Source organism: Phoenix dactylifera, chromosome 4 (genome assembly GCF_051530095.1).
Source record: "Phoenix dactylifera cultivar Ajwa chromosome 4, Ajwa_hap1_PhDact_Kaust_v1.1, whole genome shotgun sequence".
Classification (NCBI taxonomy): Eukaryota; Viridiplantae; Streptophyta; class Magnoliopsida; order Arecales; family Arecaceae; genus Phoenix; species Phoenix dactylifera.
In genome coordinates this window covers 9,316,193-9,337,818 of record NC_143193.1, presented here as the reverse complement: position 1 = coordinate 9,337,818, position 21,626 = coordinate 9,316,193, and the positions used below count along the sequence as shown (strand labels likewise).

The 21,626-nt window shown below is 37.0% G+C and overlaps 2 protein-coding genes across 3 annotated transcripts in view; both read left to right on the top strand.

The window, feature by feature from the left end:
* The first annotated feature begins 3,456 nt into the window (after nucleotides 1-3,456).
* On the top strand, nucleotides 3,457-14,635 carry LOC103722759 (membrin-11-like). Its single transcript, XM_008813433.6, has 4 exons — nucleotides 3,457-3,815; nucleotides 12,827-12,947; nucleotides 13,779-13,928; nucleotides 14,144-14,635. Exons 1-4 carry the CDS (start codon nucleotides 3,529-3,531, stop codon nucleotides 14,303-14,305), a joined length of 720 nt encoding a protein of 239 aa, XP_008811655.1. The 5' UTR covers nucleotides 3,457-3,528; the 3' UTR covers nucleotides 14,306-14,635.
* Nucleotides 14,636-16,989: 2,354 nt separating this feature from the next.
* SPPL3 (SIGNAL PEPTIDE PEPTIDASE-LIKE 3) overlaps nucleotides 16,990-21,626 on the top strand; it is a 33,576-nt gene continuing 28,939 nt past the window's right edge. Inside the window, exon 1 of one of the 2 annotated variants that reach the window (XM_008813431.6) lies at nucleotides 16,990-17,553. In XM_008813431.6, the coding sequence (XP_008811653.4) occupies nucleotides 17,395-17,553 (159 nt within the window). In that variant the 5' untranslated portion in view covers nucleotides 16,990-17,394. The remainder of the gene's footprint in view (nucleotides 17,554-21,626) is intronic. The other variant, XM_026810639.4, reaches the window with a different exon arrangement.

Sequence of the window (21,626 nt, the reverse complement as noted above, 5' to 3'; positions counted from 1 at the left end):
AGAAAATGTATCTGAGGGGATGAGCCTGGTCCTCCGATCTAGCCGACTAAATTTGGGAGCCTCATCCTCCTCTATTAGACGACCCTAGTAGTACTTCTATTTTTATGATGTACAGTCCTTTGTGGACTTTCTGAAATGTATTCAATCTTGAACTTAATACAAATGAATAGAGATTTTCTTTCAAAAAACTGTGCAATTTGACTTGTTATCTCTTTCTGTGTTATATGCTTTTTGCTATGATGACAAAAGGGGAAGAAAATATGATGTATTGAATGTAAAGGAAATCACTAAACAAAAGAAAATCCTTAAAGCAAAATGTAATTTGTTCTTAGTGGATTCGATACCTCGAGGCTCATTATCCCTCTATTGGGGCTCCTCAAGGAGTAATCTCCAGAATCTATTCAAGGGATATTCGAAGATTAGTTGAATCATACTCAAGAACAAATTGTCATATTTTTCCTCTGAAAGTAAGAATTTAAGCTCAAAAGTTTCAAAACATTAAAAGAAAATTCAGAAAACTTGAACTAGACTTAAACAAAATTGAATGCACATGTTGAGGGAGAGAATCTGAAATCTTAAGAAAGGAAATTCATTAAATACATATAAGCCAAACAATTGATTGCATGACTTGAAGGCTTATATAATTGTAAATGAAAGGGGGAGCTTTAATTTCAGGATTTACTGCTTCATACCTTTCAATTTTGGATAAATTAAATAACTAGACATTAGAATTTATTTCAAAACTTTACTATGAATCACCTCTTGGTTGAGCAATTCACTTTACAAATACTCAATGTTTTGTCATCATCAAAAAGGGAAGATTGTGGAGTGATTGATTATACCCCTATTTGATTTTGATGAGCTCAAAACATTTGAGTATATTTCATGTTGTATTAATGAATTCAATCTAGTATTTCAGGCAAATATATGTGAATTTATGTTTAAGTGCGTCGAGCCTTGGTTCAAAGTAATTTGGCTAAGTGTTGAACTCAATTGAACCATAGTCTGAAGCTCGAGTCGACTCAGGAAAATTGCAAGTCGACTCTAAGTGTTTTAGAGGTTCTGACACAAGCTCGAGTCAACTCCGGTACACTACGAGTCGACTCCGACTGAGAACAGATAGAAGGACAGAAAGATAAATTTCAGACCCTGTCACCGAGTCGACTCCGAAGATTTCGAGTCGACTCCCATCGGTTCCGAATCAATTCCAAAGGGTAACAGAAGAAAGACAGAACGATGTTTTTTAGACCCTGTTACCGAGTCGACTCCAGAAGGTTACGAGTCAACTCCGAAGTTTGGCGAGTCGACTCTCAGTTATGTCCGAGTCGACTCCTAGAGAAAAGCAAGTCTAAAAGGCAGAGAACCAACTTCGGAGACCCTGTGAACGAGTCGACTCCAAGTGCTCAAGAGTCGACTCCCAAGTCAACCGAGTCGACCCCAACAAGGTCCGAGTCGACTTCGAGGCAGTTCAGATCAACAGATAGAGGATCGGCTTTTCGGACTCTGAGAGCCGAGTCGACTCCAAGAGAACCCGAGTCGACTCGAGAGAGAAAAGCAGATAAATGGGTTTCTGGAACCCTGAGAACGAGCCGACTCCTAAGTGCCCGAGTCATCCCCAGATGTTGGCGAGTCGACTCCAGTTTGGTCCGAGTCGACTCCAGAACGGGACAAGCACTTTAATTCAAATCCTGAACAGTGGACGAGTCATCTCCTATAAAGGGCGAGTCGACTCCAGTAACAGCCGAGTCGACTCCAGATCGCATGAGTCGACTCCGATCCCAACGGACATATTGTCAGGATGTGCAGACTGGACAGAATGGCTCCAAATATGTTCCTAACGGCTAGTTTTCGAAAGAAACCCCTTAAATAGCCACAGTGAACAGTAGCAGACAAGAAGTGAGCTATTCCATTCAAGTAAAAAGGCATTTCCACCTACCAAGAACTTCTCAAGAGAAAATACAAGCAAAAGAAGGAAGAAGTTCATTTAAGGCAATTCGACCAGTACTTCCTTCGCATTCAAGGCTCTCCTGCTGTCCCCAAATCTTCAGCTCTTTCAGAGGAGACCCAAAAATCGAGAAGCCCCTACTTTCCAATCCAAAATCTGTTTGAGGGCTTCTAACTTTACTTCGTATTTATTGTTTTCATATTTGCTTGTTTAGAAGCTTTCTCTGTGAAATTCCAAACTTTATTTTTTTCTCACTTGATTCAATCAGGGGATTGAATCAAGGGTTGTAAGGTTTGTTAGTGAGCCAAATATAAAACCAACGGTGTAAGGTTTTGGTTGGTGAACCGGAAAAAACCAACTAGGTTTGATTGTGAATCCGGAAAAACCATTGGGTGGTTCTAGTCGGTGAGCCTGTGAAAACCGACAGAATTCGTTGTAATCTCGGAAAAACAACAAGTTAGGTTATGAGCTTGTAAAACAACTGGCTGTAATCCTAGGGATTATAGTGAAACCCAAGTGCGGCTTGGAAAGTGGACGTAGGAGCAAGAGTTGGCTCCGAACCACTATAAACTTGTTTGTGTTTGTATTGGCTGCTGTCTCCTTTTCTCTTTACACTCACTTCATCTAGTAAATTAACTAATTTGCTTGCAATAGATTTAGTTAATTACTTATCATAGTTTCTAATTGGTCATAATTAATTAAAACCCAATTCACCCCCTCCTCTTGGGTTGTCTCCTTAGGCAACATAATTCTACATAAGTTGAACCTCTGTTCAGAAATTTTCTTCATTAATATCGGCTCGTATGATGGACCAAGTGCAATTTTTTTTCTAATTATTTTTGAAATGCATTATGACAATATAACAAATTATATTAAACAGAAAGCCTCAATATCCATATTTCTATTGCATATAAGTAATGAACATTAATGATGACAAAGCACATCAATACCGACATCATTACTATATAATGCATATTAAGCTATGAATTTTAATAATGACATTAATATTAGCATAATTAATATCAATATTCATATAGTAAATGGAGAATTCACAAGAGCAAAGCCTCCATTTATATTTATATAATACATGACTTAAACCTTAGGGCCTCAATATCCATATTTCTATTGCATATAAGTAATGAACATTAATGATGACAAAGCACATCAATACCGACATCATTACTACATATTGCATATTAAGCTATGAATTTTAATAATAACATTAATATTAGCATCACTAATATCAATATTCATATAGCAAATGGAGAATTCACACGAGCTAAGCCTCCAATTATATTTATATAATACATGACTTAAACCTGGTCTTGACCCAATCCAACTCTATTGTCTACCTAACCTGAACTCTACTTGATCTTACCTCAATCCGATCCGACCCAATTCTTAGATGGACCAAATCTGGGCTCAGTCGTTTTGGCGATATCCGGACCCGACTCGATAGCACCTTTCCCGTCTCCATTTCATATCCTCCCTCTGTTAAAAGGAGGAAAAACGGGCGGCCACTTTTCCGAGTTCGCCACCCGTCCTTCGTTTCCTCGATCTCGTCTTCCGAGAGAAGCCACCCAATGGAAGGACGCGGCGGCGGAGGCGGGGGCGGTGGGGGCACGATTTCGGACATCTACCAGAGCGCCCGCCGCCTGCTCCTCCGCACCAGAGATGCCCTCGACCGCCTCGAGCGCCTCGATTCCTCCATCCCCTCCTCCTCGTCCGCCATCGCCGCCGGCGTCTCGGACTCGCCGGAGCTCGCCCTCTCGATCAAGAGGGATATCGCCCAGATCCACACTCTCTGCGCCGACATGGACCGCCTCTGGCGCTCCATCGCTGCCAAATCCCAGCGCGATCTCTGGAAGAGGTATGTTACCCTCGATCATCTCATCTTCTCTCGTCTTCTTGCGATTCCGATAGTTAGATGGTGGGATTAGGTCTCCTGTATTTGATTTGATTCTGGAGGGGCGTAAAAATCCTAATTTTCCCTTTTCTTTCTGAATTTTGATTCTTGGGGAGGTGCATGCCATAAAGTCACCCATGATCTCACCTTTCTTTTCTCTGGGTTCCGGATAATTAGACATCTCGCCATTCCTCTGATCCTCGGATTTGTAATTACGGCTCCTTTTTTTGGCTCTTGGATCTGTTTCCTTGAGATCTTTATCGTGGTTGTCAGTGCTTTGATTGGATTTGTCTAAGTAAAGAAGGGGGCATTCAGATGGTTGTCGGTTTAGAGCAGAAAGCTATTCCGCTGCCTCTTTGTTGTTTATTGATAGCAACTATTGATTTCAATTTTTTTATATACAATACTAATTTTCATTTTTGTTTCTGAATCTTGATTCTTGAGGAGGTAAATGCCATCAAATCATGCATGAACCCACCTTTCTTTGTTTCAGGATGCGAATATTTAGGTCTCTCGCTGTTCCGCTGATCCTCGTCTTCATTATTACGTTTCATTTTTTGGCTCTTCGATCTGTTTTCTCGAGATTTTTATCGTGTTTTTTAGTGCTTTGATTGGATTTGCTAAGAAAAGGGAATTCAGATGGTTGTTGGTTTAGATCAGAAAGCTATTTCGCTGTCTTTCTGTTGTTTGTTGATAGCATCAGTTAATTTCAATTTCTTTATCCTTTAATGATGTACCGATGTAACATTAGTTATAATGGTATTTACGATTTGCACTCATGAATGTAGAAGACCAAGGCCTTTGATCGCTTGCTGAAATTTAAAGGAATCATTTTGAAATCTTTCACCACCTCAAGAAAACTAGAGTAACAATAGATACTGAATGAACTGCTTTCTCCCAGTAAACATGACGTGGATATAGAGGGCTTCTCCTACGAAGTCTAATTATTGGTTTGAGATGCACCTCGAGTAATTGTGGAAGCCATGGAGAAGAGTTCTGACACTTCTGATTGGCTGTATGGCTTGTAGAGAGCCCATTTGAAACCCATAGGTGTGCATGAACATATTAGGGAGACTTAAGCATGACATTCACATAATGCTGGAAGTGTTCAGGGCCCAATTGGTGCCCCATCGGTCGAACATAAAATTAGGTTATTGGCATAATTATGGTGCATGGGGAGTTGACTCCTTGCATGATCTTTGGGCCTAAGAAAGCTAACTTGCACATCAGGTGGCCTGTAAGCATGCCCTGCTGGTAAGAAGATATTAGTAAGTCTGAGTCAACATTTGGTTGCTCTACTCAAAAGAACCCTGAAGAACATGAAATAATATTGAAACAAAAGAATTTCTCCTATACCACATGGAACTTAAACCTATTCATTTGCTCTTGTGTTGTAAATTTAGATTTAGGCGCTGTTTGCTGTTGCTTTTGAAGGGCCAAAAAGCACTTTTTGGAGGGTCAGAATCTTTTTTGAATGATTTTAAGGTATCTGGTAAAAATTTTGAAATAGCTTTCTTACTCCTCCAGAAGTTGAAAAGGTCTACTAAGTTAAAAATTTAATTTGGAGCTTTTAGGCAAAAGCTGTACTTTAGACGCATCGGGAAGTTTTTTTTTGGGGGAAGCAAAAGGTCACACTCAAGAGACTTGGATTCGAGTCCAGAAAACAGATTTGTTTAAAAAAATTAATTTAAAATACTTTTTATTGCCATAATCATTTAAGTTGGTGTTTTTTATGCCATAATCAATTAAAGATTTTAAATTTATTATTCTATTATTAAGATTAAAATATGAAAAATAATTTAAAAATTTTCAATATTTTATAGTAATAGTTTTGATAGTACAATATAATAACAATAATAGAATACAATAATATTGTATTGTATCGTACTATAGTATAATAATATTATACTACTATCATTGTTATTCTTCTAATATAATAATTATATTATATTTATATATTTATTATAATATAAAAATATTATAATATAATAATATTGTAGCATTATTGCTATATTTTATAATAAATATAAAGTTCATTATTTATTATACTTTCTATATTAAAATATCAAAATAAATAATTTATAAATTAATAATGCTTTATAATTGTAGTTTTTGATAACACAAACAAATTAGATAATTGAAAGTACTGTGCAATGTCCTTTATTATTATTTTTGGTAATAAAAGTATTTTCTCACTTTGAATACTAAATATATATTAAAGTTCTACAACACTTTAAAAATATAGATATCAAACAACAAATAGCTTTTTATTAAAAGCTATACTAACGGAAGCTCTACTGCCCAAAGCTTTATAGGAAAAAACTATACTACCTAAAGCAATGCCAAATGTGGCCTTAGGTAGTATATTTATACTACTAATGATATTTTTCTCTAACATGAAACATCAATCATATAGGCTATTCATATGTCTGGATTGTTCTCTTATGACACTTTGTTTGGTTATTTGTAGGGTTTTTTGACCATTTCTATTAATTAGTGAAATCATAAATTAGTTTTAGACTGTCATGAAGTTTAGATTAACATGCAGCTATGTGATCATGAAGTTTAGTAGAGGACAAATGCTAATATTGAAATCAACATGAACATGTATGATTGCATGACTACGAAGACGGACCAATTTCTTTATGTATAAAGTTAAAGGATTTTGATTGTGCTTGTTAATGAGAAAAATTGTAAAGGAAGTGAGCCCTAGTATACTGCAGTTTTTGAATGTTCATCTTGACAGATAAGCTTGTTCAGTTGTTCGTTCACTAAATTTACATGGATTAATCAACTATAGGACTTAATTCTCTCTTAGTTGGACAACTATTTTGATAAAACTAGATCTGGATGGAGTCTCCAGTTTTCTCCTAATGGCACACCCTAAAACATCGTGAAGCCATTTGCTAATCTATAAAACTAATGGGATATGAAGAAATCCAACAAATGTGGCATCCATTCAAGGTTGACATGGAGAAGTTTGAGCCTAGCAATATATTGTTTAAACTTTAAATGAGGTGTTTGCATGCCTCATATTGTTTCTTTACATAATGACGAAACATAAAATCAAAGAATGAAATCACAAAGAAGGTGATGAGGTTGGAGATTAATAAACATATTTTTGAAAGGAGCTCATGGCTCTACATCATTGAAAAATTCTAATCTCTTGATGAAGAGGATGCCATAAGAGCTAATCTGGAGCAAATTGTTGATCTTGGAGTATGTGACTTGGGAGTTAAATTATTTTCATTTTGCTTGGGGGACAAGATATTTGCCTTAGCCAATTAATATTGCATTATTGCACATAAAAAACCATGATGTTTCCATCCATTTCTTTTTTTTTCATTTATCATTTAGAAAATCCTATTTATATTTTGTCCTCTTTTTATCCTTTGATAAAATAGATATTCTACCTGTTCTGCCTCTAGTTTGAGTTTATTGTCTTGTACAAGATGGAATCAATAGTGCTTACAAGAATGTGATGGAAGTGCTGATTTTTAGTTTAAGCGTTTCACTGAAGATGGTGACCTTATAAAATGTCTTAATGAAAGATTGGTTTTCTTACTCATTCTTATGATGGATGTATGGATGTTATAGTGCCACTAGGATTGGCGTGTAATTATAGGTATTCTAATGCCTTTGTAAGATCGCATATAACCACATTGATTGGAATTTGTTTAGTACATGGTCCATAAACTAGTCTTGGTGCTAGTCAGAAAGTTGGCTAAGAGAATAGTCTTTCTTTATGTTAATAAATGGTAAAACTTGAGTGTCACAAGGAACAACGGCGAGGTGACTCATTCCTCTTTTATTTCTCTTTCTAAGAAAGAGTCTATAAACAAGTTTCTGAAAGGGATTCACTGTACTTCGTGGAAGGCTTCAAGTTTAATACTCTAGATCATGGTTTGTTGTACCGCCCATATCATCCACTACGGGCCGTACCGTACCATACTCGAAAAAAATGGGTACGAAATTCAACTTTAAGTTGGTACAAACCTCGTACCTTGTATCGAGGCATACCCACTTGTACCAAGGTGCATACCGGCCTGTACCAATCTGTATCGAGGCGCACTAAGATAGAAATTGAAAAAATAGTTAGAGAATTATTTCAATACAGAATGCGTACTGTACCATACTGTACCGTACCGAATCGATAAGGTACTGATATGGTATCTGGTATCGAGATTACGAACTTTGCTCTAGATAATGAAGATTTTATGTTCAACGGCACAATTTGTCACAATAACTAACCAAATCTAGTTGGACAACACAATTGTGAGACTTTTTCCCCCACTTTTTTGCTTTTCTTTAGCCTATCTTTTGTTGCCATTGGAAATCAGAAGACTAGGTTTTTACTATGAAAATCAATATTGGTTTAATGTTTTAGAAACTTTTTGTTGGTTAAAGATGAATTATCAGTTCATTGAGGTGAGATTAATTAGATCTAACTAATTATAAATCATTTGGATGTTGTACTTGAGGATAATTGGTTATCAATGGTGAGTGTTTGTTTAGACCTCCACACCCTTTTTAGCCAATTGCTCACACCTACCTTCCTACCGACTACATTGGTTTTTGGATGGTTCTTTACATATAACTTAGATATAGGGTTTTAAGTGCCGCATGCTAGTGTCATGAGGCGTGTATAGGCATTTTAAATGCCATCACACACCATATCAATTCTTCATGGCTTGTAGGCAATGGGAATGCAACTATACCCCAATGTTGGTTCAGTGTTGGTATGTTGTGTGCCACACAATATATAGTAGCATAAGCCAGCATGGAACTGAAGATAATTTGAGTTGGTATTGAGGAGTAATGCATGTTTACTCCTATCAATCAAGTGAAAGAACTACCGCCTTATGGAGATTCACAAATTTGTATGCCCACCTTGTAGTGCTAGTTCACAATCTCATAATGGAGACCCTTCTTGATTATTTCATCTTTGTATCTAACGCTAGAGCGTGTAGAGTTTGCTTGTTGGGCAAGTGGGTTTGAGTCCCACATTGGATGCCGCCCCACTTGGGCGCAAATTCTTTGTTAGAAACGTTTGATGTTAGTCAGTTTTAAGAAGTTTTAATTGTTGTGAACTTTTCTTTAGGGGACTTTTGATGTTATTAGGGAAGTTGATAGTTAGAGTTATTCTAGTTATAATAAAATTAGGAATGCCATATTGGAAAGGTGAAGAAAAGAATTCCTTTGTGCTACTTATACATACCCCATTGGAGCTCCTCGTGTAGTCATGCTAGAGTTATTGATTAGTGCAAATTTTACTGTGGGAATTATCCTTGCCTTCTCTCTATTCTCTCACTCTCCTATCTTTCAGTGGATTCCTAGGGATTGCAAGCGAGTGATGTGAGGGCTGTATCCTTAGATTGGCCAACCAAGGTGGTGTTTTTAGGAGAAAATGAACCGACTCTGCCCTCTTCTAGCTACCATTTGTTCCTATTTAGAGCCAACTGGCTTGCGGGTCACCATTGCCGCTGATGTTCAAACACTTCATGTTGTATTGTGCCACAGTGGGGTTTCTATCTCGCCACAATCAGTTGCATTGACTTTCTCTTTCTGTTTTGAATTTTCAGCACAAGTTCAACACCTCTCGACATCAGTATCACATTGGTTTGACATATCTATTAGTTGGTCTAATGAGTTGGTTTAGTGGTTTGCTGTTGTATCCTTGTGGGATCAAATTTTATAGGTCATTATTTGAGACCACTTCTAATGGAAGAAAACTTTCGCTAACATCTGAAAATTTCATCAGAAAGATTGTGGTTGTAACTTTGATGATCTCTTCCTTTCTTTCTACCCTACGTTTGAAGTTTGAAATAACCCTAGATAGGAATACTTGGCGAATGCGGAGCCATAAAGCCAACCTCAAATAATTGGGAAGAGGCTAGATGATGATTTTTGTGATTTCAAGTTTGAAATAATGTTGTTATGAGGTTGTGGATGATACCTTTCGGATATCCTTCTCCTATGTAGATTCTTAAAAATTTTCTGTCTAGAAATTTTAAATCATCCTTTTGAGTCTCATACAAGAAGCATGGAATTAGGTTTAGAAATGGGCTAGGTTGCATTGGGCTACCCAAATTCCTGGGCCTAGCTTGCATTGCTTTACACTTGCTCGGGCCTAAGCAAAGCCTAAAATTATTATTGTATGCTTGTGCTTCTATTGTGCTTGGACTTGATCAATCCCATTTATTATAAAGGCATCTAGAGCAGAGGAGTAATGGACAGTGTAGCGATTGAGGTTGATGGATGTGCTTGGTTTATTGTAATAATGGGGATTACTAGTTCTGCCAAGAGTTGGAACTCAATGGATGTAAAGATTGAGGAGCCTGCTTTGGTATGGACATAAAATTGAAGAAAAATTAGAGGGAGGAGAGGGAGAGGGGAGGGAGGTGGAGCAAAGGAGGAAGAGGGAAGGAGATATAAGGAAAAGGGGAGAAGTCAAGCAGGAAATGGGAGGAGAAATGGAGAAAAGGGGAAAGTGAAGAAGAGGGACTAGGGTTCTAATAGCATTAAGCTGAGAGGACTTGGATTTCATCCAAGTGATTTATTTAAGATGAACTAGTGGTCATGATTTGTTCGTAAAAGACATGTATATATATGTATTTGTATACATATTATTTTTGAATGGGCTTCAGTTGGGCTTGGGCTGAGCAAGGGGCCACCAGAACCAATTTTGAATATAGTCTAATCTTGGATTTTAAAGGCCTTACTGGAAGCTAGAAAAAGTTCATTCCAAAGCGTAGCTTGGCATGCTCTGTGTCAGGTTGGCTCAAGCACATTCAAGCCTAATTGGAGGAAATAAATTATGCACGACAACAAGGATAAATAAATGAATGGCTTAGCTAAACCCCTAAATCCTCTTGCTGGCTGTGGCATGGCTTAACTATGAATTTTGCTTTTGTTAGTTACTTGTTCCGAGACTTAATTTGCAGATGTAGATGAATTATTAGTCATGCTGCAATACTTGCTGACTTTTTTTGTTGGCTTCTACTATAGGGTTAGTGGCTCTTTTCATTTTTCTTTTCTCCTTCCTTCGTTCTTTTTTTTTTGACGGGTCAAGGGCCATAGCATCATGTTGAAACTTGGCTTGCACATGTATAGAATTTAGTAGCATATAAAAAATATTTATTGATTTACGTGCTAAGATATACTACACGTGTAAGTGTAACTACTATATACGAAAATATGTTCTAAAAAAGCATAATTTAGCCTGTTTTAGAAAATATAGAATCACAAAATCATTCTAAATATCTTTATTTATTCTTGTTTGTCATGTGCATTGCATAATTTCAAGTAGTTTGTCTTGCAAGTTAACACTTAAAGTAAGCTCAAGATTCATTACAATAACTGCAAAAAATATTTAATTATGTCTACACATTAACAATATAATTTAGGCATTTTACACAGGGTTGCATGCTGGTTGGGTTGGAATGGAGATTGGCATATCTCAAATCGAATTCATATTTGAGTTGGGTCAAAAATTTGAACCCAATACTAATCCATTTCTATTTGGGCGGATTGAGATCGGATTTATGATATATTTCATCAATCGGTCAGGATTTTCAGGTTAAATTGGGTCCAGAATAATCCAAACACAAACCATAAGAAACGTGAATAAAATTGATACCTAATTATGCAATCAATATAATTTACAAACAACCTATTCAACATAAAATTTTATGGACAACCACATATATATTTTGACCAACAACACAAATTAATGGTTAACCAACCACATTATGTTTATTAATGAAAGAATAATTTTTTAAATTCAAGAGAGTTGTGAAATATAGAATGCTATTAATTTCAGCAACATTTGGGTTTGTTTGGGTTTGGATCAAGGTCATTAGGGATCCAAATCCAATCCATATTTGAAATGGATCATATTTCTAAAATCAAGCTTCAATTCACATAAGCCCATTACAGATTTGATTGAGTTATCAATCCAGTCCACTTGCAGCCTTAATTGTACACATATTGGAGAACTATGGGAAGCTCATACTAGTAGTACTACGAGAAGACAGACTACTATGTGCCATCTTGATTGTAACCTTTAGTCAATATAGGACAATGGTTTTCTGTCATTACCATGTCAAATCTGTAGATTAGGCACTCAAAAATCCTAAAAATGGAAAGAGTTCCAACAGTTTTTAATAGAAGATAAAACCTGCTAGGATGGTTGGGCACGAGTTTAAAATGGGAAGGGGGAGTTGACACAAACCAAATAAAGCAGTACAGGGTGCATGGACAGTCTACAGAACTAAGCACCGTGGTTCTATGCCAGTATTCTTGAAGCATGGTGCACAATGGTGGCCCTCCAAACCTTCGTAGTGTCGAATAGTTTAGTTTGTGTGCTTGTCGAATGTTTTGTCTTCAAATGATACTTCTCTTTCATCGGTAGTATCAAATAAAAAGAAAGGAAGAAAGAAAAGAAAATTTTGCATAACTCTGCATGTCTTCAATTACCATGCCTTTGTTGATTCCGAGTCTGCAAATTGATGAGCCTCGTTTTGGTGTGTTATATTATCAGAGTGAGCTGATAATGACTCTGGATGCATTTTTTTTCTTCTTCTTCTGTTTATTTTGGAGCAAGTCTGGATGCATGTCAATAGACTAGCTAATACAGTCATCTTCTACCAGTTATTTTCAATGGAAAACCATGGCTTAGGATGCTTTGCAGTTCTTCAGATCTTTTGCTCAGAGAGAACTCACTATTTACTGTTCACATCAATATTTGATAGAAGTACAGGTTGCGACGACACTAACTGTAATTGAAATAGAATTATCTTACATTGACATTTCACATTTACATCTCAAGTTTTTTCAATCCATGTTTCTTGATTTAATATGTATATGATGTGTTAATTATTAGCATTGAATTAAACAGTTCAACGAGTAGATCATTATCATATATTTATAATGATTGATTTTCGAGCCTTCATAAATATTCCATGGTGGTGCAGAAAAGTTGAACAGGTTGCCGAAGAAGCCAATTCCTTTAAGGAAAGTCTGGACAGGCATTCATTGCGTCATCAAAAGAGGATTCTGGAAGCTAAAGAGAGAGCAGAATTACTAGAAAGAGCGGTATAGAATCTGCCCCTTTATTGTACGGAAGTTTGGTAACAATAATTTGTTCACCATACAGATGGTGGGATCATCAATGACGTAACTTAATGACCTCTCATTATAATGTAGCGTACGGACTAATGTAGAGTTATGCAATCAAATTACAAGTGTTACACTATGGGCTGAAGCTGCTAAGAGAACCAATTAGATAGAGAGACATAACCAGACCTCAGAAGTTCTACAACTTATGATAGATAAGCTCCACTCATGGTGATTGGTAAGAGAAAAGTAGGTCAGTTTGTAAGATCAATCAGCAAGGAGAATTTTCTGGAAAATAGCTTAATGAGAGGACAACTGCATGAGAAAATTTACCTTGAGAGAAGATTCACTGACTAAAATTATTCCCATTTCCTTCTTAATCCTCATTCTTTTTCTCTTCTTATTGAATTTTCTCTTTCAGCTCTAGATAAGAGTTTACTGTAGAAATTGGATTTTACACCCAAAACTCACTCTTGTAGAAACTCTAGAAAGGAAGCTCTCTATATCTCACTTATACAACAGGGGGCACATTTTTCTATAGTTAACACTTTATTGAACTGCTGCGTGTAATCGTCTACCTGTATATATTAAAATTGGTGGAGAGTCAAACACCTACCACCACATTATAGAGATTTGCAAAATTAGCAGATGCCAAGCTTTTGAATGTGTTGCACTTATTTTATATATGTCCTGATAAGTATTTCATATTGGAAGTATTTTTTGTTACGTGCTTGTATGAGTTTCTGATGGTCAGATATTTTTTAAGTTTACCCTTTAGCTAGTCACTCATACAGGGATTACATGTTGCAGAATGGCGAGTCTGCACATATCCTGAAAATTTTTGATGAGGAAGCACAAGCAATGCAGTCAGCCCGCAATTCCTCTATGATGCTTGAGGAGGCTTATGCCACTGGAGTGGCTGTTCTCTCCAAGTATGCTGATCAGAGAGATCGGTTGAAGGTCACTATTATTCTCCCTTGACATGAAATCTCTCCAAACTAGAATATCTTTTTGCATCATGTCTTGCTTTGAGTGCATAAGAGAATCTTATCATTTAGAATATATGGTTCTAACTATGGAGTTCAATATGCAGAAGAAACAGGTCCGAAATTTATTTTCATTCTGACAGATATTTGAGCTTCATAGTGTTGTTTTCTTCTGTTTTGTGGGTGCAGAGAGCGCAAAGGAAAGCTCTGGATATCCTCAACACAGTAGGACTATCAAATTCGGTGTTAAAGCTAATTGAGAGGCGGCACCGTGTAGACAAGTGGATTGCATATGCTGGTATGATCATCACCGTGGTTGTGGTGTTTGCATTTTGGAGGTGGACTCATTGATGTTAATGTGCATATGGTACAAACAATTGGATGACAAGCTGTATTGGATATTTGTTATAGACACAAGTTCAGGACCAATAGCTATTAACATTGTGCCCACTGTTATCGCTGTCATTGTGAGATCTGGTTATCGATGAAATGTTGTGCATTCAGTGCATAGGTTCTCGGCTATGTTCATAGAGCAAGAGGCATATGTTTTTAAGTACTTTTTGCTCATATCAGGAGATGTATAGCCAGACTATTGACGGTTGTAATGACATTTTCTTCTCATCTTCCGACAAGTTTGCATGACAAAATGGAAAGAAACATTGATTATTTAACAAGTTTGATTAACACATTGGTTTGAATTTCTAACAGTGCAAGCAAACTACCTCACTGTATATAAATATGAAAAATATGGTTTTGTATATAACAACGTATCTCCTATTTCTTTTCTGCTTTGTCCCTCTTGTCCTGAGCTGTATAAATTTTTTAGCTATGTGATGGAAAGCTTTTCTTCTGGTTTTGTGTTTTTTGTTTTAATACAATAGAGATGACTAGGCATCTGCATACGTGCAAATTTAGTTAGCAGCAGTAAGATAAATTGAACAACGTGTTTGACCATTGATGAAATACTCTTCTGCTTGCACGGGGTCAGCAAGCAAGACATGGATGGGTTTTTCAAATGATAATGCTTGGGGTCTTCTTTTAAGTTGCTGGTTGATGGAAGAAAGACTGATATATAATTCCTGATGTTAAATTTATATAGCTTGCGGACAAAAAGGTAAACAGGAGAAGGGGAGAAGAGCATGGAACGCTTATGCCGGGTGTAAAGGAGCCGGACGTGGCCAAGCCTGATTACACCCATCTTATTTTGTAATTAAGTTGAGGTAGAGCCAGCTCATTCAAATTCTAGAGTGAACAGGAGATTTTAAACTATTGGACTCATTTTTATTATATTTTAATTTATAAGTAAATTTATATTTTGTTTTTAAAAATTTTATTAATTTATGATAAATGAATATAAAGAATAAGTTTTGTATTATTAATGATAATTATAAATATAATATATAAATTATTTATATATTCATATTTTGTGCTGAACAAGGTTGAGCACGAGGGAGCTCAGCATGGCTTTAGCTTTGCTCGTTTGCTAACCAAGCAACCCGAGCTTGAGCTAACTTTCGAGCCTAACATGTGCTAGCCCATAAACAGCTTGCTCATATGTCAGCCCTAACTCATGAGCTTAAGTTTAGAGATATCAATACCATTTCGTTTCTCACAATACCTGCCAGTTTTAGCTTCATCAGAGTTCATTATGCATATTCAGGCCCTTGAGTAATCAATTCTGGTGGTACTCACCAATAATATTTAACCTGTTTTGCATCAGTAATATATGGATCAGGCAATCAGCAGTCAACCAACAACAATTTTCAAATAAGCTGTCTGCAGAAAGTACAACCATGTAAGCAATTATCATTAATTTTGATGAAAAAAACCATTGAAAATGTAGTACTAATGTGTCCCTAGTAAAATTTGCAGAACCCGGTCATATGAACGGATTTTGTTTCCACTGTGTTCTCATTTGATCCAGGTGTATGCTTATCTATAGATTCTTGCCAAACAACATCTAAGCATCGAATATAACCAAGCTGGAAACGCATAGTCTTCCTCATGATGGAATAAAATCATATTTGATACTTTCAGTAGGTAAAATCACCGATTTTTTTTTGAGAAAAATTTGAAAAACAAAAACAAAAGAGAAGCATGACAACTCTAAGCACAATCTGATGCAAGAACAACACTAATTTTGGATCAAATATAGGTTTACCCCTCGTAATTGGGTATTAACAGTTTTGGAATAGGATCCAACAATGACTAATAATGATGGAAGAAGACCTATTTAGCAATCACTTTGTACCTACAATGGTTATGGTGAGGAAAGGAATTTTCTTCTTATGTTTTCTTTAAAAAAATCCCCTTCATGCTCTTCTTTTTTTCATCTTTTAAGATTTTTTTTCTAGGTTAAGTATCCAACGGATGGCTTTTAGTAATATGCAAAGTATGGATATTGCTGTAGTAGGTGTTGTCACCAATAAATGCACAATGAGTGATAATGAGGTGATTTCTTTTGTTCTTCTTTCCTCTCAAAGTAAAGCTATGGATTCATCTTGGATCGTGATCCTCTTCGTTGCAAATGATGCCTAATGAATGAGTGTCTCTGAATGTCTCCATAAGATGGAATCTTAAGTTTCTTATTATATTGCACAATATGAATAAAGATGACGTTAGTTGGGGAAGCTCGTACGCTTTATAATATGAGCCTTTGTCTACACATCAAGCGTGCATGGTCATGCAACAAAGAATCATCTAATTTATGTAGTCTTTATAAAAAAAAAGCAAAAAATTTTTATATAATAAGCAATATTTCATGAAAGATAACATAGAAGAATACTTGCAAAATAATTGGAACTAATTATCCATGAGAATTTCATGGAAATGGTATAATCCATTAATGAAATCCATGTAAGATCTAATAATTTCAGTATTATGCGATCTCTCACCAATAATTTAATGCATTACTCAAGGGACGATCCTCCTGTAATAATTCAGAGCATATTATATTTACAAAAAGATATTTAATAGAACTTCGTACGCATTCCAAAATCGGCATTAGCGATCGGTGTGTCCTCCGGGTTCCCACCGATATCCACAAAATTGTTGGGTCCCAGTCCGTAATCTGAAGAGGGTCGTGGCCAAAACTCCCAACCGCAGCAGTCTTCACGTCGCACGGAGCAGCGGCAATCGCTTTAAGAATCGGATAACACCGGATGCGTCCCACGATGCCCTCTGTTTTTCAGTGCTACCGCGGGAGCCGGATAACTTATTGAGTTCCTAATGAACAGAGGCGGACTTGATGCTAACGTGCGCCGCCCCGACCTCTACTACCCGACAGGGGATTTTAAGCAAAAATCCACCGAGGAAACAAACGCGCATTGAGGAAAGGGGGAGAACAATCCAAGGAGAAGAGGAGGAAGAGAGCGAGGAGAGCAGGGGGAGAGTTGGGGATTTCTAGGGTTTTTGGTGGTTCGCTGGGAGGAATCGCTGCCATGGCGTTCCGAAGGGCTTCTCTCTCTCTTCATCTTCTTCTATTCTTTTTATCACTCTTCGTTGTTTCGGATCTTATGGTTGCGATGGCGGCGGATGACACCTCTCACGACGACGCGGAGACCCCCAAATCCCCTGCCTGCAACAATAAATTCCAGCTGGTAAGTGGATGCAATTAGTTTCCCTTGCCAGTTCTTTAGTGAAATTTGTCACAATCGTAACTTGCTGAGCTATTGGATTCATGTCTATTTTGATCGTCATGGTTTGTTGATTGCGGTTTTTTTTTTCTGCAATATATAGTAAAGACTTAAGCTTTTCTTTGAGATTGGTTTGCGTCGCAAGTTTGGTATATCGGAGCCTATTCTGAGTCCTAGATTTGGGTCATAAAAGAGGCAACCTGCGGAAAGATGGTGCTTATGAAAGGAGGCTAGGAAACAAAAGTTAGCTACCAAAGAGGATAAATGGAAGAGAAAAATCTGAATTCTGATGGAGATTTGGTGATCAAACTTCAGATCTGCCAAGTTTTCCTTTTGGAACAGAGATTACAGCGACTTAAAATTTAAGTCTCAATACTGTAAATTCAACTGCAGGCTACCTATGTTATGTCTCACACCTATTGGGATTTGTGCTGATTCCAAAGAAGATGTTAATTCTGAAAAGTTAGATGTCTAAGCTGGTTTAACTTGAAACCTTTCTATAAAGTACAGTAATGATGTAATGGTCGTTCAGAGGTTTCGGTAGGATTACTTTAGATTAGGTGGTTAATCAATTCAGGGCCTTTCTTTAAAGGCTTCCGAATGCAGAAGCATTGATTTTGATGTTATAAGCCTTACTTGGGAAGGGACGAGGTGGTTTTTGTTTGACTTAGAGAAGCATTAAGTACTAAGGCCTAGTTTGGGGGAGCTGTTGGCAGTAGAGCTGTTGGAAGTAGAGCTGTCTGAAGTAGAGCTTTTATAAAAAGTTGTTTGCTATTTGGTAACTACATTTCTAAAGTGCTGTGGCACTTTAACATGTGTTTGGTAAACAAACTGAGAAAGTACTTTTGTATGACAAAATAACTATAAAGGACATTGCATAGTATTATACAACAGAGCATAATAAAATATAACATATATTAATGCATAATATACGATATAGTATAATATTACTGTAATGTAAAATAATATTATTATAATATAGTAATATGACATTGTATAGCATAGCATAATATTAATATAATTATTAGAGTAAATTAATTTTTCATAATATAACATAATATTAAATTATTTAACATAACATATTAATGTATTATTATATAATGTAATATATATTATATTTATAGTATAATACAATAATAAAGATATAAAATATTATAATTATTAGTGTAAATTAATTTTTTACCCTTCTAATGACCATTTAGCTCTCTAACAAATTTTTTAGCTAGGTGATAAAATTGGTTAAATAATTACTAATATTTTTATTTATTTATTATTTTATTTTATTGGAATATATTTATTTATTATCTTATTTATTTATTTATTCGTTCATTTATATACATATTTATTTATGCATTTATTTATTTATTCTTATTTATTCTTTTTTTTCCTTTTCTTTTTTTTCTTCTTTTTTTTTCTTTCCCTTTCTTCTTTTTATTTCCTTTCCTTCTTTTTTTTTTCTTGTCTTTTCTCTTCTCTTCTTCTTCTTCCTTCCTCTCTTCCCTTCTTCTCCTTTCTTCTCCTCCCGCGAGGCCGGCGACGCCTGAAGGGGGCCGGGCCGTGGCGGCCGCGGGAGGGAGCCGGGATGGTGGGCCGCGGCGGCCGCAGGAGGGGGCCGGGACGGGGAGGCGGCAGCCATGGCTGCCCCTTCCTCCCCTTCCTCTTTTTTTTATTTGTTTTACCTTTCACCGTCCGGCGGCTGTGGTGGATCGCAGCGGCGAGCCGGACGTTGGTGCTGGCTCGCCGAAGCAACAGGCCACAGCGGCAGCCGGAAAGGCGGCCACGGGTGGTGGCTGCCACCGTGGGCAGCCACGGGCTGCCTCCCAAAATAGAACCAAAAAAAAAAACAGGACGGCGGCCGGGAAGGCGGCCACAGGTGGTGGCTGCCTCCCAAAACAGAAAAAAAAGTAGGGGTGGCGGCGTTGAGAAGAAGGAGATAGAGAGGGAGAGAGAGAGAGGGAACGGTGAGGGGGAGGAAGAAGCGTGGGGTGGGATGGAAGATTTTGGGAAGAAAAATAGACTTTTAAATGGGGGTATTTTGGTAAAAAAAAAAGCTTTCCGAAAAATGCTGTTTTCAGCTTTGTCGAAAAGCTATAACAGTTTTCCGAAATTTTTACCAAACATCCTTTTTCATCCCAAAGTACTTTTGGAGGGCCAGAAAGTGCTTTTTGGCCCTCCAAAAGCTCCCCCAAACAGGGCCTAAGCAATTTTGGCAATCATGTTCTTGCAACTTGCTCCCACTCCCCCTTGGTCTTATGTTCCTACGCCAGTTTCAAACTTTGAATTCAATGAAATTTACTGTATCATATTCTGTCGCCACTCTCAAAGGCCTATGTTACCTTTATTACTCCACAATGTGGAAGGACAAGTCTGAATGTTATTGATTGATCTACTCTTCCATGTTAACTATGATAAAGCCAAAGAACAATTGGTAAACCAAGAGGGAAGCACAGGATGTTAACCTTTAAGTATAGGAAGACTCGAACATGAAAATGAAAGAAACATAGAGAGGTTAAATGGTGATGCTAGATCTTTTTCTATTATAAAGACTAAAAACTGTATATGTTGATTAATCTACACTATGGAACTTTGATACTTGTAACTAAAGGTTTTGGCTTTGCCTTTGGCTGTGACTTATTGGAATGAGTTGATGTTGCATTTTTGCAAATTAGGCTTGTAACTGGACTGAATGCAAACTGGACATGAGTGATTGAAAGTCAATCTATTAACTTGAAATCATGATCTAATTTGGTTATCTGGGGAAATCAAATTTTAAGTCTATTTGGAACTAGATATTTGATGTGATAACCTGAGCTGATTTATCTCTTCCTCTTCTTGTCTCTTTCATTTCTCCATATATTCTGCAGTTGGCCGCATTATGACCCTTGGTTTCCTTGCCTCTTTGGGTCACCTTTGATTGTTTGTCCCCAATATGAGGTTTTCTTGTTTGTGGGCTAGTTGGAGATTTTCTTAGAAATAGAGATAAGCACACTAGAGAGAGGGGGAACACAGGATGCTCTCATAGATGCATTGCCAATGGTTCCTTTTTTTTCTAGGTTTGGGGTGGGGGTGAGATGTTTGGGTTTAAAGTCTAGTTCTGCCAGATAACCCAGTCGCTGAAGCTTATCCTCTTGCAAAAAAAAAAAAGGCCTGATCAGAGCTCCTGCTTCTTCCAGAGTTTCCAGAGAGAACAAGTGGAGGGAGGCAGAGGGATTGAGGGGCGATGTGGGTGGACTGTGTGAGAGGGATCAAATGGTGATTTGGAGTGGGATTGCAGGGTTGAAATGGAGGGAGGTGGAGACTGAGAAGGGATGAGAGGAGAATGAGATGGGTGGATCATGGTATTGAGTGAGAGAGGGATGAGATAAGCAGCAGGATCAATTGCAGGGTTGGGTGAGCCTGAATGGCACTTAACTGATCCCTTATATTATTAAATTATTATAAAATTTGGTTTGTATTTGACCGCTATGGGTCTTCACTTGGTCTGGATCATCCTCAGGCTAAATATGGTTTGTTTCTAAATGGACCAATCATATGCGGATCATCATCAAGATACAAATCAGAACTCCTATCAGTTCTGGATTATTGTTTCAACTTTGAATCAAAATCCATTCTGTTTGCAAGCCTACTCCAAACCATCTATAATCATGATTGTGATTGCTTTCTAGGTTATCCCTCTCTAACTGTTGATAAACTTTGTCAGTTGTTAATATTAATCTTTTCTAGTTAACCATCCCATGATTGTCTAGGAATTCAGCAATTTCTTATACTTCAGTTTGTGTTGATTGAATATCTATGCAACGTAATTATGTTGGAGCTCCTATGTTTGCTGTTCCGGATATGTTGTTCCTGATACTTGTGATGTACCAGATATCAGAAGTATCAATTATTGGTCTTTTCTCTATGAAATTTATATTCTGCCGCCATAGTTTGCGTAGCTATTTATATTACAGGATATTTGATGACTGCTTGCCATTAGCTGGACACATGACAACTCTTATTTATTTACTTGCTCATATACACCTATTCTCTTTCTCAAT